The sequence below is a fragment of the Meles meles genome, chromosome 7, assembly GCF_922984935.1.
Source record: "Meles meles chromosome 7, mMelMel3.1 paternal haplotype, whole genome shotgun sequence".
Lineage (NCBI taxonomy): Eukaryota > Metazoa > Chordata > Mammalia > Carnivora > Mustelidae > Meles > Meles meles.
Genome location: NC_060072.1, coordinates 102,101,394 through 102,115,290, shown reverse-complemented (window position 1 = coordinate 102,115,290; position 13,897 = coordinate 102,101,394). Strand labels below are relative to the sequence as shown.

General features: G+C 45.1%; 1 protein-coding gene across 1 annotated transcript in view; it reads left to right on the top strand.

The window, feature by feature from the left end:
- PPM1H (protein phosphatase, Mg2+/Mn2+ dependent 1H) overlaps positions 1-13,897 on the top strand; it is a 258,148-nt gene that overhangs the window by 121,161 nt on the left and 123,090 nt on the right. Inside the window, exons 3-4 of the mRNA XM_046011468.1 lie at positions 1,862-2,206; positions 11,772-11,884. Of these exons, the coding sequence (XP_045867424.1) occupies positions 1,862-2,206; positions 11,772-11,884 (458 nt within the window). The remainder of the gene's footprint in view (positions 1-1,861; positions 2,207-11,771; positions 11,885-13,897) is intronic.

The following is a 13,897-nucleotide window of genomic DNA, read 5'->3' as shown; positions in this document are numbered from 1 at the left end:
ACTGCCTTCCTCACCTTGGTCTGCCTGCCACGCCCACTGATTGGTATTGACGATGCCATTAGAGCTCACATCTTCTAATTCTGAAGTCCTTGCTCTTTCTACTGTCCTCTGAGTTTGAGTGCTTTTACTCACTCATAAGTGTTTGTTCCTGCCTGAATTTGAATGTCTTTTTAGGGTGTTATTCACCTCCTAGCTGGCATCCTCACTTTCACCCTTTCCTAATCCTCACAGAGTAGCCTGAGTGATTGTTTAAAAACATGAATTAAGTTTGTTACCCTCCCACCCACCTCAGCCAATGGCTTTTTATTACTCTTAGTCTAAAGCCAAGATCCTGCATGTGTCCTGGGAGGACTGAGTGGTCTGGCTGCCACGTCCCTCTACAGCCTCATTTCTCCCCCCATGCCCTTCCTGTTTCACTCCTCTATTCAGTCACACTGTATGGTTCCATCTCCTTTCACTCATGCACCTTCCTACCACAAGGCCTTGGCACCTGCTGTTTCTACTGCCTGGTAGTCTCTCCTTCCCCATCATTGTCATGTGAACTTTTAAACAGCTCCTAGGCTAGCCTGCATGTTCCCTGAAAATCTCCTCCAATTCCCCCTCTGCAAGCTGGTCTCCGGGAGGAACCAAGAACCTCTCCTTGTAGCCCTCACTAGAATTGTGATCTTATGTTTGTGTGATTCGTTGATCAGTATGTGTCTTCCCCACTGGATTATTAAGATCAAACCATATCTGATATGGCTTCCAGCCAGTTTTTTATCCCCTGTCCACTTTGCACCTGTCACGTAGGGAGTGCACAGTATTTGTTGACTAAAAATCCATTTTTTTCTCAGCACATGGCACAGAATTAAAAGTGAAATTTAAAGGGCACAAATGGCGCAGTGGCATATGTCACCATAACTACATGGTATCTTCCGGCGTCATTCTAAGACAGACCAAAAGAACTTTATTTAATGGCTTTAGCTAGAAAAGGATTCAATATTTATTGCTGTGGGGGTATATACGCTAGTAGTTAGAAGTAGATGTTATATACACCCTACCTGTTTAATTACCAATGCATCTTACCTATTCAATAAAGTAATTAATGCATTTAATTTAAGCTTTTTTCCCCTATAGCTAAGATCTTAGGCATGTGTAATTCAGACATGGTTTTTAAAAACATTCATTTGAAATAGTCTAGAAATAACTCCGAGACGAAATCCATGGTAAGTGAGGAAACGTGGGAATGTGTAGCTTTAGGGTAGGAAGAGGAAGAAACAAAGATGTTGGGTACCAGCTGGGAAACTGAGGGAGGCAGGAAATAGGAGAAGGAGATTAGAATTGGCCGCATCTTAGACTGGGTGTCTAAGGGGAGAACATGTTCTAAAAATACAGGATGTAGATGAAAGAGGAAGGGGCAGGTATCTGAGAGTGAAAAGGCTCTAAAGGGGGAAAAAAATGGGTCTACTGATTTCCTCTTAAGAATCTGCAAAAAAGAGCTTGACTTCCTCCAAAGACTCCAGGCCAAGCCTGCTCTGGGGTTGCAGAGGGCAGTGAGGACTTAGGGGTTAAAGCTGGACTCCTAAAGACTTGCCTGCTGGCATGGAGTTCAACATCAAACATCCGTACATCAAATCAAGGTGGATCTTGCCACAAAGTAGTTGCTACGCTTGCTTGGTAATTTGGGCTCGTCCGCAGGGAGAGACGCAAGGCCCGCTCCATCCCCTGGGTGGTGATCACAGCAGTGACAAATCCCTGAGCCTTTTTGCCAACCAAAGACAGATCAGAAGTGGATGCGCTGAGCGCCCCGCCTCGCTGCGTCAGTGTGACCCTGGGGCCCTGACCACCGAGGTTCTCACTCCCTGTCGCCTCCCTCCCCCAGGAATCAGAAGGCGTTTCCTGCCACTACTGGTCGCTGTTTGACGGTCACGCAGGGTCCGGGGCCGCCGTGGTGGCCTCCCGCCTGCTGCAGCACCATGTCACGGAGCAGCTGCAGGACATCGTGGAGATTCTCAAGAACTCTGCCGTCCTGCCGCCCACCTGCCTGGGCGAGGAGCCGGAGAACACGCCCGCGCACAGCCGGACTCTGACCCGCGCGGCCTCGCTCCGCGGAGGCGTGGGGGCGCCCGGCTCCCCCAGCACCCCGCCCACGCGCTTCTTCACCGAGAAGAAGATCCCGCACGAGTGCCTGGTCATCGGGGCTCTGGAAAGTGCGTTCAAGGAAATGGTAGGTGTCGCGGAAGGGCCCAGGGGTCTGGGTGGAGGCCCTCGGTTAAGCCAAATCCCTGCTTCTTCTAGAAGGTTCCCTGGAAGGGCGCGTCTCTGACTTGTCCTCTAGATGTGTGGCTCCGCATGGGTCTCCCTGTGATAACAGGCCTCCACTCTCAGGAGAGGGTGGCAGAAAGAGTTCCTGGCATGGCATGCTGGCAAAAATTAAGAAGATGAAAGGGAGGGATGGTGTATGACGTAACAGGCTTTTTTTTAAAGGTAAGCATCATTGCCTCTCTTTCTGCAGACTCATTGATGCCAGCTGGTACAATTCCACTTAACTGAAACGCGAGCGTCCTTGCCATCTGTCTGACACGTGTATGAATTCCAGGTGTTTGGGGGAAACAGTGCTTTAGTTAAGTGCTCAGAAGTACCTTTCCCATACAAAACTGATCCGAGAACAGCTATTGTAACCATGATTGGCCATGTGCTTCTCAGTGCTTAAAAAACAACAACAACAACAACAACAACAACAAAACCAACAAAAACGTACCTGCTGGAGGAGAATCAAGGGGCTAATAACCGAGATCACCAGCTTTACTGGGGAACATGGATTTATTTGTGTGTTTAAATGTGGATGTGTCTTATCAGAATTCAGCCTCCTTCCCTCTCAGGCTCAGTCCTGAGAACACACAAAGGGAGAGAGTGCAGCTGCTCTCATGGTGTCCCCTGCCCCTCCGCCTGGAGAGGGACCACCCAATGGAACCCCTCCTTCCCTCTCTGAGCTCACTTTCTACTGATGCCGTTATTTTGGTTCCAGAGATATTTCTTTCCTGAGCAACAGCCTGTATGCAGGTGATAGAGAAGAAATATTTAAAGATGTCATAATGATAGGAGAAAAGTGAGTGTGCTGTATTGTTCTTAAAACCTTGAGACTCGGTACTTGGGGGGCTCAGTCAGTGAAGTGTCTGCCTTTGCTGGGGTCCTGATCCCAGGGTCCTGGGACCGAGCCTCATTCTGACTCCCTGATCAACAGGGAGTCTGCTTCTTCCTCTACCCCTCCCACTGCTGCTTGTGATCTTTCTCTCTCTCTCAAGTAAATAAATAAAATCTTAACAGGAACAACAACAAAACCCTGGGCATTCAGAAGTGATGACAAACTGTTGTTAAATGAAGCACGAACAGCTAGGAGCACCTCCCCAGAATGGAGTGTACACAGAGAACACATTCCAGGATTAGGCTGTGTGCTAAGGAGAAAAAAATAATGTTGCACAGCACCTCGCCATCTGATTTGTTTCTAAGGCAAAATAGTTCACAGGTTCACACCTTGTATTTGCATCCTATCCTCACTTTTATGCATCCCCTCTTGGGTCACCGTGTTTCCTTGTCATATAAATATTTACCCTTTGATTATCAGGTGACTTAAAATGCACCTATCTCTCAGGTGTGTCTGGTAGCCTTCAATCCCAAGAAGATCACCAGAAAGCTGGAGAAGATTCTTTAGGAGAAAAGGAATCGAGGTAGTAAAGTTGATTCCTACTCAGGCTTCATATAAAATCTCATTCCCCAGCTGTCACAGAAGCTCTGATGGGAATAAGTGTTCCTTGACACTGATGTTCAGAATGCTAAATATTTAATTGAGGTAAAAATGTGACAGTAGGCTGTTCTCTTAATGGGAGAAAAAAAATCAGCTGACGTGACAGAAGTGAAAAACAAAAGAAACTTTGGGTTTCTCATTTCCTTCTGTAATTGCTTATGCCCTGAGACATTTTTACTTGAACCTGCTGTATTCTCAGATCTATCCACTAGAGGCCAATGTCACCTTGAGGCAGGCGTCTACAGTGGTCTCTGGCTGTTTCTGCCCATTAATGGCTAAGGGTTACTAGCAACCACTATACTTGAAATGAGAGGCTTATTCAGAAAAAATACTTAGTAAAGGGCCTTATTCTTGTCTTTTTAAAATTTTCCTGGCTTTTAACCAGTCGGTTCATGACCTGGAATTTTTACCTTAGAGACTTAGCCAGCAGAAAGATCATTTCACTTGCCCATGTAATTCATTCAGCCAATAAATATTTGATCAGAATTAACTGTGCCAGACCTAACTGGAAAAAGAGCATTGAACAAACCAGGCAAAAACGAGTATTAACAAGCAAAATATAAGTGGAAGGGATGTTGAGTGAAGAAATGCAGGGTGAAGTAGGAGTCCAGTAAAGACATGAAGGGAAGGGTTCCCTTGGGAAAGTGATGCTGCGTGGAGGGTGGGGGAGATTATTTAGGAAAAAAAGCATCAAGGTAGTAAAATTGACTACTACTCAGGCTTTGTATAAAATCTCATTCCCCAGCGGTCATAGAAGCTCTAATGGGAATAAGTGTTTCTTGACACTGACGTTCAGAATGCTAAGTATTTAATCCAGGTAAAAATGAGGTACTAAAAATAAAAATTGAGTTAAAAAGGAAGCAGACAAAACACAGGAGGCCATTTACATGGACAACCACATCAGAGAACCCAGATGGGCCTAGGGCAACAAGCCGATGTCAAAGGTAGGAATGATGGATGGAAGGTGAGTTGGAGAGGTAGTCTGGAAGGACCTGGTGTGCTGTATTATGACTTTTTGGCTTTAAGCCATAGCTCATGTCCAGTTCATCCCAGCCTGCAGCTGCTTCTTCACACTCACGTTTTTCCCAGATTGTCCCTCTAGCCACCAGCGTGCCAGAGGCCTATCTGGGTATTGTGCCATGTGCTTGGCCTTATTAAATGAAAATATTTGTCATTGGTTTGCATGGTGCTTGCTAGGGTAGCCCTACTGTCTGTCCTCCTAGGGACTGAGCCGGTCAGTGCCTTTTGGCCCAGAACAATTATTAATATACTGTCCCCTTTTATTCTCAAAAGTGTCCCTGTTTGGATGATGTCTTATTACAGAGAGAGGCTCTTGTTTTTCCTTTGCTTCATGGGGGACTTCAGGAAATATCTACTCAGTGTCACAGAAATGTACCTGACTTAAACATTAAGTTACTGGCGGTGAGTGTTACAACCCATAACGCAGAAATTACACAGCGTACCTTCATTTTAATGGCCTGAAAGGCCATTGCCGGCTCATAGAAGATACTCTTTCTTTACTCCCCTTTGCAGGATGACATTTTTGAGAGTCAGTGTTTGAAGGCAAACTTTGGTTTTTTGAAATGCCCAACATGCAGTTGATTTCCTTACCTTGCTGGCCTGGTCTTGCTGGTTTCTCCTTGGCCCTTTCAGAGTGGGGCACGTTTGGAATTTCTTGGGCATTTCTAAATTTTTTCCTCACAGGAGCCAGCCACTTTCTAGCTTTCCTCTTTCTAGGTGTTCTTTACATATTGCAGGTTCTGTGCTGTTCTGATCCTCTGTAGTAGAAGAAACTCAGTATTAAATAAGATGCCATTATTTTCGGTTTTGTGGCTTTCTTACTTTCTCTTGCACTTTTCATCCCTGAAAATTCCCCAAGCCCAGCTCCTAAGCCTCCAGTGTGCCTCACTGATGACATCTTCGCAGCTACCCTTTCTGAGATTCAGAAGTCACTTACAGTCTCTTTAAAGGCAAAGCTTGCCCTTCACTTGGGTTATTGCTTTATGAACAGCAGCTTAGCAATGTAGAGTCAAAGGTCTTTGGTCTGTCTCTCTGCAGTGTCCTCAATCACTAGTATTTATTGAGGCTCTGTTTTATAGCTAGCATTCTCCTAGATACCATGGGGTCTGGAAATAAAAGGTTAGATTTTATGTCCGGGGGCATTTGGAGTCACACATTTTATGCATATAGAGATACGATATCTCATTTATTTTGATATTCTAAGTGACGTGAAGTGAGGTGGCGAAATGCATATACCTATCTGAAAGGAAGGACTGGTTAAAAAGACTTAGAAACACCACGCCAGAATAAGGAACATTGATTTCCAGGAAAAAGTAGGTACTTGTCGCAAAATATAGACTACCAGCAGTGGAGAAAACGCTTTGAACCAGTGGAAATGAGAGCAGTCTCATCAAATACTGTGAGCTGCTTTGAGGTCACTGCTTTTCCTTTCCTCTTTGATCCTCCAGTTGCCTGCCCACAGCGTGTGGCTTGTGGTGAATGTGACCTCTGACCCCTGGCCTCTCATCCTTCCTGTGCTTTCCGGAGGAGGCACGGTTGCCCTTGGGCCCCCTTTATTACATCTCATCTTGGATCTTCCTTCATACTGAGAAGGCTGCGTCGTCCGTTCTTCCTGTGTCCACTGTGGAAATCGAACCACAGCTTCCCACAGGACCAGAATCTCAGGAACTTCTGAACTGACCTCTGTTTTGCTTTGTCATACTTGGTCATGGTGCCTCCTTCGGCGGCTGCGTTTTGTCACCCGTGGTGTTAGGCTATTGCTGGGCCCCGGATGATAACTGTCTTCTCCATCCTGATGTCAGTCTTTTCCTTGCTTGCCCCCACCCTCCCCAAACATGGTCTCAGCATCAGCATTTCACACTCATGAGGGAGGTCGCTTCCACTATGGGCCTTTGCAGGAGATCCCGGCTTTCCTAGGAATCACAGCACAGTCAGCACAGATGAGCCTTGTAGCCTGCCACCCATGGGATTTGAGTTCTGGACACAGGCAGGAGGAATTTCACAATTCCGTCCTATTTCCTTTTTCAGTGTGGGTATGGGTTCATCACCAGAGTGAAGAATATTTTAGAAGTTTGGTTGTTACAAAGGAAGAAAATGGCAGTATGTTCCCTTGTAAAACTACCACACATCTTCCTGTTACTGAGCTAATGACTGGAAATAGCACTGAGCTTGGATTTATTGGTCCAAAAACAAAAACAAAAAAAACCATATGGTGACACTGCGGTAAAAGAGAGGATAAATGCAAAGCTTATTTATAGTTTATAAATCCTAGTGTTTTCCAGAATTACCATACTCATGGTAAGTTATGGACCTGCATGTCTGTCTGTGTTTAATTAAGCTAGTTTTGTTTTGTCTTTGTTTTTTGGTAGAACAGGAAATTCCTCCAAGAAGGAATGAGCATGTGATTCTACCAACAGCCAGCAGGTGGCAACATGAGGCAATGCTGGGTTGTTTGTTTTTTTTTTTTTTTCCTTCCCGTTCGTTGCCTGGCTGACAGATTGGCTTGTTCTCAGAATAAACCAAAATCAGACTCAGATACTGAAACCATGCAGAATCTTATTATTTGTGACTGACACTATTAGCAATGTGCTCAGAACCATGTTTTAACCCATCTGTGGGGAGCTGCCAAGTCCTGTTGAAACTACCCAGCACTCATTCCCTTCCGTTGTTTGATATTGCTGTCCTTTTGGAACCTGAAATTGGTAGGAAACAAAGAATGATCCTGGAGTTGCGTCATCTCTGGGACTTTCAAACCAAATTACAACCATCCCGAGCAATATATTTTCTCTCTTGCAGTTCTTTCCTGCAGAATTAGTCTCATTTCACACATCTTATTTTCTTTCATTGCCTTCTTTGAAACAAAAGGGAGCAAAATAAAATCCCAAGTCTTTAGAAATTGGAACCTTTCTTAAGATTTAGAGATAGTCCTGGCTTAAATGTAGTATTTAGACAGATGCAACACAGGATAAATCAGTCCTGCTTAAATAGGAGGTGGCTCTGAGAGGTCTGTAGGACTCTTGACTGAGCAGATAAAACAATCTTGTTAATTGAATATTATGAGTGTGTAAGTTGGTGCTTTTAGATCATACTTAAAAAGGAAAGATAGTACATGCGTGTGTTTTGCTGGTAAGTTATGCTAGACTTATGTCTTCGGGTTTGTTTACAGCTAAAATGGGGAAATATTCCAAATTGGTCCATGTTTAGCACAAAGCAGTGCACAGTTTTTCCCATGATTTCATTGATTTTTTTGGAAAATATACCCAAACCTGAGGCATTATAAAATATAATAATAACTATGCATTTATATATATGTGTGTGTGTGTGTATTTTTTATGTGAAGTGTGAGTAGCTTAAGCTATTTGGAAAAGTTGAGGGTTTAAAGAAAATGGGTAGCTAATTTAGCAGTAAATATCTTTATTGACTTCATTTATCGTGTTTGATCTGGTAGTAAAAGAACCATGCAGATGGTCCTTTAATGTTCCTTTCAGTACTAAGATTTTGTGAAACATCTTTTAAAGAGGAGTAGGTGGTGTAGGAAAAAATAAATGTGCTATTTTGGCTTCTAGGGAGGGGAGGGGAAGCAATTATTTTTAGAATATGTTCTAGTTACACCCAGTTTTAGAAGAAACAGAAGAGTGTATTTTAATGTCAGTGAATCCTTCAGGGGGATAAAGTCTATGGAAACACATCTTTCAAATCCTAGTCACCAAGTCCGGAATCTTTCAAATCCCAGAGAGCAGACATGTAATTAAAGCCTGTGCGCACACATGTGCATCTTCACACACACGCGTTTCACCACTCAAATGGTGGGGGTGATGAAAGCATGAACATATTAGCAAAGTTTCCTGGATACAAAGTAGCTAGACATTAATGCACTGTTTAAGGGATGGTGCTGCCAAATTTAGCGCTCCTTATGCTGGAGAAACTACAGAGGGAATGTAGTTGAAATATAGGAAAAGATGAAAGAAATGATGGAATCAATTAGAAAAATATATTGAATCACACTATTAATGTAATAGCAAGGGAGTAATTGGGCAAGCTAACTGGAGCATTTCCCCCCAGATTGAAGGCAGATAGGAACTCCGCTGTAGCAGAAAATCACAGTGTCGTATGTACATTCTTGCCTTGATTTTTTTTCTTAAGGATTAAATAATACTATAATCAGGTTTTCATGTAATGTTAACCATGATAAATAATGCATGTGTGATGCAGAATGAACTTGTCTGTGTCCCAGTGGAGATTTTTGCCATGGACGGCGATTTACTCGGACTCTGTGTACCATAGCATTTTCTTTCGGATTGCACCAGGGGTGTCGGTCTTTTGAGGCTTGTTCACACTCCAGCCCACGTAGAGCATGCAAGCAGTTGGGTGCTCAGGGGGTTTGTTGTGGTTTTGTTTTGTTTTGTTTTGTTTTTTTTAATGAAAATAGTCTTTCATTCAGGCATTAGGTATTCAAACAGACATTGATTCTGGATATGACAGGACACTTTCTGTTACCTTCAGCAATTCCTTCCAGTGTATTAAGAACAGTTATGGAGTACTAGTATTAAGTATGAACTTGATATACAAGTTTATATATTAATTGGATGAAATATGTGTCTATCAGACCATCAACTTTATAGTACTTATTTAAATGCAAAAGAAAGGGAATATATACGCCCACAACTGCTTTGTGAACTGGGTTGTTGGTTCTGTTCTTATGCATTGTTTGGAGGCTAGACAGAACTGCGGACACCTTGACATTTTCTTTCCCTTTCACTTCCTGGTTGATGGTCTTCTTGGCTGCTGTCCTTGCCCCTCCTTCTCCTCGCTCTCCAGGCACCTGCCATCCCCGTGCAGGACCTGGTAACCATTCATTCTCGTCAGTGGGCTGCATCTGAAGTGAGGCGTGGGTTCCAACTTAATCATCATCTCAGTGAGCATTTGCTTGCACTGTAAGCTTTTCCTTTGTGAATTACGAACAGGGGTCAGGTGATGAGGACATAATTTAGAAACCTGGGCATGTCCAAAAGTATTTCTTCATTTGTCCATTTAACAGATTAAGAATTACCTTTTTTTTTTTTTTTTTTACCTGTCCTGATATAGGTGTTAAGGGTCTAGCAGCAAGCAATAGAGGTCTCTGCTCTCAGTCATGAAGCTTCTGGCCCCGGGAAGGATCTAAATGGCCAGCTCAGCCCATCACACATAGCATCCAATTTAATCCAGTAGTCCTCCTCTAAGAAACTAATGGATACAGAGTTTGAGTACATTTTTTACATCTGGCACAGTCTTCAAGAGTGGTCCTCATGCTTGACTCTACAGCTTTCAATGTTGTCTGCTCACTCCCATACTGGAGTTTTTCTTCACTTCTAAACTACTACATCCCACATACACACATTCTCACCCCCCACCCCCACAGTTCCTCAGCCTCCCCCCCCCTTTACCCAGCTGATCCCCAGTAAGTTAGTTTCTCCCAGATCCTGTTTTTGTACTTTTTATCTCTTTTTTAACGGTGTGCTGGTCTTCATCTGTCTCCTTGGCTCTGGCTCTTCTCCTGTTTCCAATTTCCCACGGGTAATTTATCTGACCGTGTATTACCACCGCTGGCCCCCGGCGCCAAGCATTTGCTGATCAACGTTGGCTTACTGGATTGTCTCCTCCCTTCTCTATGAGGACGCTGGTCAAAGCAGCAGAGTTGCAACTCTGTGGGTTTCGAAGAACCAGAGAAGTGCCCTGGCCCTTTGTCTACCAGGGACATCCTAGAATCAGCCAGAGCACGACTTCCTTATCTGTTTCCTCCTCCCTCCCTCTGCCCCAACCTTCAACTACCATGGGAATGTCTGGCATTATTTTAGCCAACATTCATTTTGTTTTCCTAGCTCAGCTCACATTTTTCTCAGGTCACGGATCTGTGCTTCTATCAGTGAGGCAGGATTTCTCAGACACCTCTGTCCTGGAAGATGTCTCTCTGTCCATGGAAGTCTTTGTCAATTTTTCATTGTCTTGGGGAGTCCTCGTTAGGTGGCAGGTAATAATAAGCTTTGGAGGAGAAGAACAGGATTGAAGTCCAAACTCCCACCAGGTAAATATGGGCAGGTTACCCCCCTTCTGCATCCGAACATTGAGGTTAATAATACGGTTTTGAAGGGGCACCTGGATGGCCCAGTGGGTTAAGCCTCTGCTTTCAGCTCAGGTCATGATCTCAAGGTCCTGGGTTCTCTGCTCAGTGGGGGGTCTGCTTCCCCCTCTCTCTCTCTGCCTGTCTCTCTGACTACTTGTGATCTCTGTCTGTCAAATAAATAAATAAAATCTTTTAAAAAAATAATACAGTTGTGAGGGTCCGCCGAGATTCTCTATGTACGGGGCTTCGCACCTGGCCTGACAACAGAAGCTGGGCTCGGGAAATACTGGCTGTTGCTGTGAATGTGTGTCCCTGCTGTGAACCAGCGGCTGGGGGAGGGTGAAGTCAGATCAGAGTTGGGAGCTTCTGTCTTTGATTAATAAGACAGGGGGTTGACTCCTGCCTCCTTTGAGTAGAGGACACCGTCCTTCAAGTCACTTCTCTTACCTAGCTGTAAAAGCAACTATTGGAGACTTCGGGGTTAAAAACATTGCTCGGGTTCAAGTACTTGACCTTATCAATATTTCTCACGTGGCAGCTCAGGCAGTCCATACAAAGACTACATTTTCCACAAGTTACATTTATTGAATACGGTTGGTTTTCTTTTTCTCGCTTTTGTTCAGATTAGATCTGTTTGCCATCCCTTGTTTCCTGTCTCTGGTCTGCAGACGGTCTCGTAGACCATGGTTTCACGTCGGTGTCCTCAGTGAGAAATGCTCTTCAGCAGTAGAAGAGTGCGAACGATTTTCTTGTCCCATCTTTGAAGCGCATTCAGACTCAAAGAGCTGGGTCGCGGGAGTGCGGTTCGGAAAGCCTTTGATACGAGTGCCTGTCCATTCTAACACTGATTTTGTTTTCTTTCTCCAGGACCTTCAGATAGAACGAGAGAGGAGTTCATATAATATATCTGGGGGCTGCACGGCGCTCATCGTGGTTTGCCTTTTGGGGAAGCTGTATGTGGCAAATGCTGGCGACAGCAGGTAAGCAGCTTCTCTGTCTGGCTCTTACTGATTTCCAGTGCCTTCGATAATTTCTATCCTTTTTTAAAAGAATTAAATGATGGGCAATTAGATATTGAGAAAGAGGATCCTCTGCATCTGAATAAAGCGCCTTTAAGATGAGTCTTCGCGCAGGTCTGAGAAGGTGAAGGCTGTCTTCTGCTTGCCCACCAGGGCGGTTTGCATGTATACCTGTGGCCAGTTTAAACTGGTTGTATCCAAATGACTTTTGACTTCAGAACCTGATTTGCAATAAAAGCTTAGCAGAAGCATAAAACATGAGAGTGAGAGGAGTGAGGAGAGGGATTTGAAGGAAGGGGGTGTTTGGAAGGGACCCGGGGGAACTCCACAGCTGGTTCTGCTTCTGCTCAGTGACTTTGCTCTGTCCCCTTCCAGAAGCCCACGAGTTTCTCCTTTTATGCACAAGCCCTAAGAGGCTGTATTCTTCTTTTCCGGGCTCAACTGAAAGGAATTTTGGCAACGAGTTTATGGTTAACCCCTGCTCAATCCAGCATTACCAGGAATAAGATAAACTTGGCTTTTATTTTAAATAACTGATGTGTCCTCACTTTAGGTGCAGGGAATTTTAAAATCATAGACTTTGTGAAAAGTGTTGTGATATGTATGACATACTTCTCTGCCCCTTTAGTCACAGCATATGTTGGCTTCTTGCTAAAGACCGACTCTTTGGAAAGCAATCGGAGTACTGGACTCTGCAGGATGTCCTTAGGGGACCAGTGATGTCCCTGCACAGTCTGTGGTCCTAGGATGCCCTCCTTCCTCCATCCCCTCCCTTCAGGACACATGCCTCTTCCAGCATCCCTGCTTGCCCTGGGCCTGCCCCAGGTCCGACCCCTCTCCCCTCGCTTCCCTGTTCGCATCAGGTCATGGCTGAAGAGGGACTCCCTCAGACCGCAGAGGAATTTACCTTGCTTTTACTCCCATTTACAAAGCCTGTGGGAGTTTTTATTCCCTCTACTTAAACATCCTTTCTTGCTCGTCCCACTGAAGAGAGTCAGGGAGAGCGAACTTCTAAGGCAGCAGTATTTGGGGTTTGATAATTGATGGGTTTTGAAGGTCTGTTTATTTTTACTGTGATTTCCATTAAACTCTGTGTCTCCATTTCAACATAATGTTGTGCTGGGTAAATGGAAGTGTTGGTAGGATACCAGGTGTATCCCATGGCTTCTACTCCTTGGTGTCATGACACATCCCTGGCAGAAGACAGACTCCTGCTCAGGTGGGTCAGCTGAGTGAAGGAGTGAAAGGAAACCCACTCGGAAGACATTTACCACCTGAGGCCTGCCGGGCCCAGGGAGGATTTACTACAGCAGAACCCAGGAGAGTGGGGGAGGAGAGAGAGTTCCCTGGGCAGGAGCTACAGGGGAAAATGGAAGAAACACTTGGACTTCTTTCTCTTTCCATTACCAACCCCCATCTCTTTCCAGGGCTTTCCAATAGGCGAGCCCAGCTGGGAGCCAGGTGACAAGTAGGCCAGAGAGAAGTGGGCCTCAAGGTCAGCCCAGCAGGGCATGCACACTGACCAAGACGGCCTCTCTGGGGTAGGGGCAAGTGGAGGGTGGTCAGCACGGCTGCTGCTTCTCCTTTCCTTCTCCATCCTAGGGTTTGAGCTTCTCAAAAATAGCAAGCCTCAGGGCGCCTGCGTGGCTCAGTGGGTTAAAGCCTCTGCCTTCGGCTCAGGTCATGATCCCAGGGTCCTGGGATCGAGCCCTGCATCGGGCTCTCTGCTCCGCGGGGAGCCTGCTTCTCCCTCTCTCTCTCAGTCTGCCTCTCTGCCTACTTGTGATCTCTCTGTCAAATAAATAAATAAAATCTTAAAAAAAAAAAAAATAGCAAGCCTCAGTCTTCCGGGGACTCTTAAGACAGGCACTGAGGAGCTGGCCTCTGAGCCTGTTGTGTTCCAGATCTTGTGTTCGTTTGGATGGATGAGTAGATCAGGAGGGGCCGCCCTTCTGTGTGGAGGGGACTGAATCA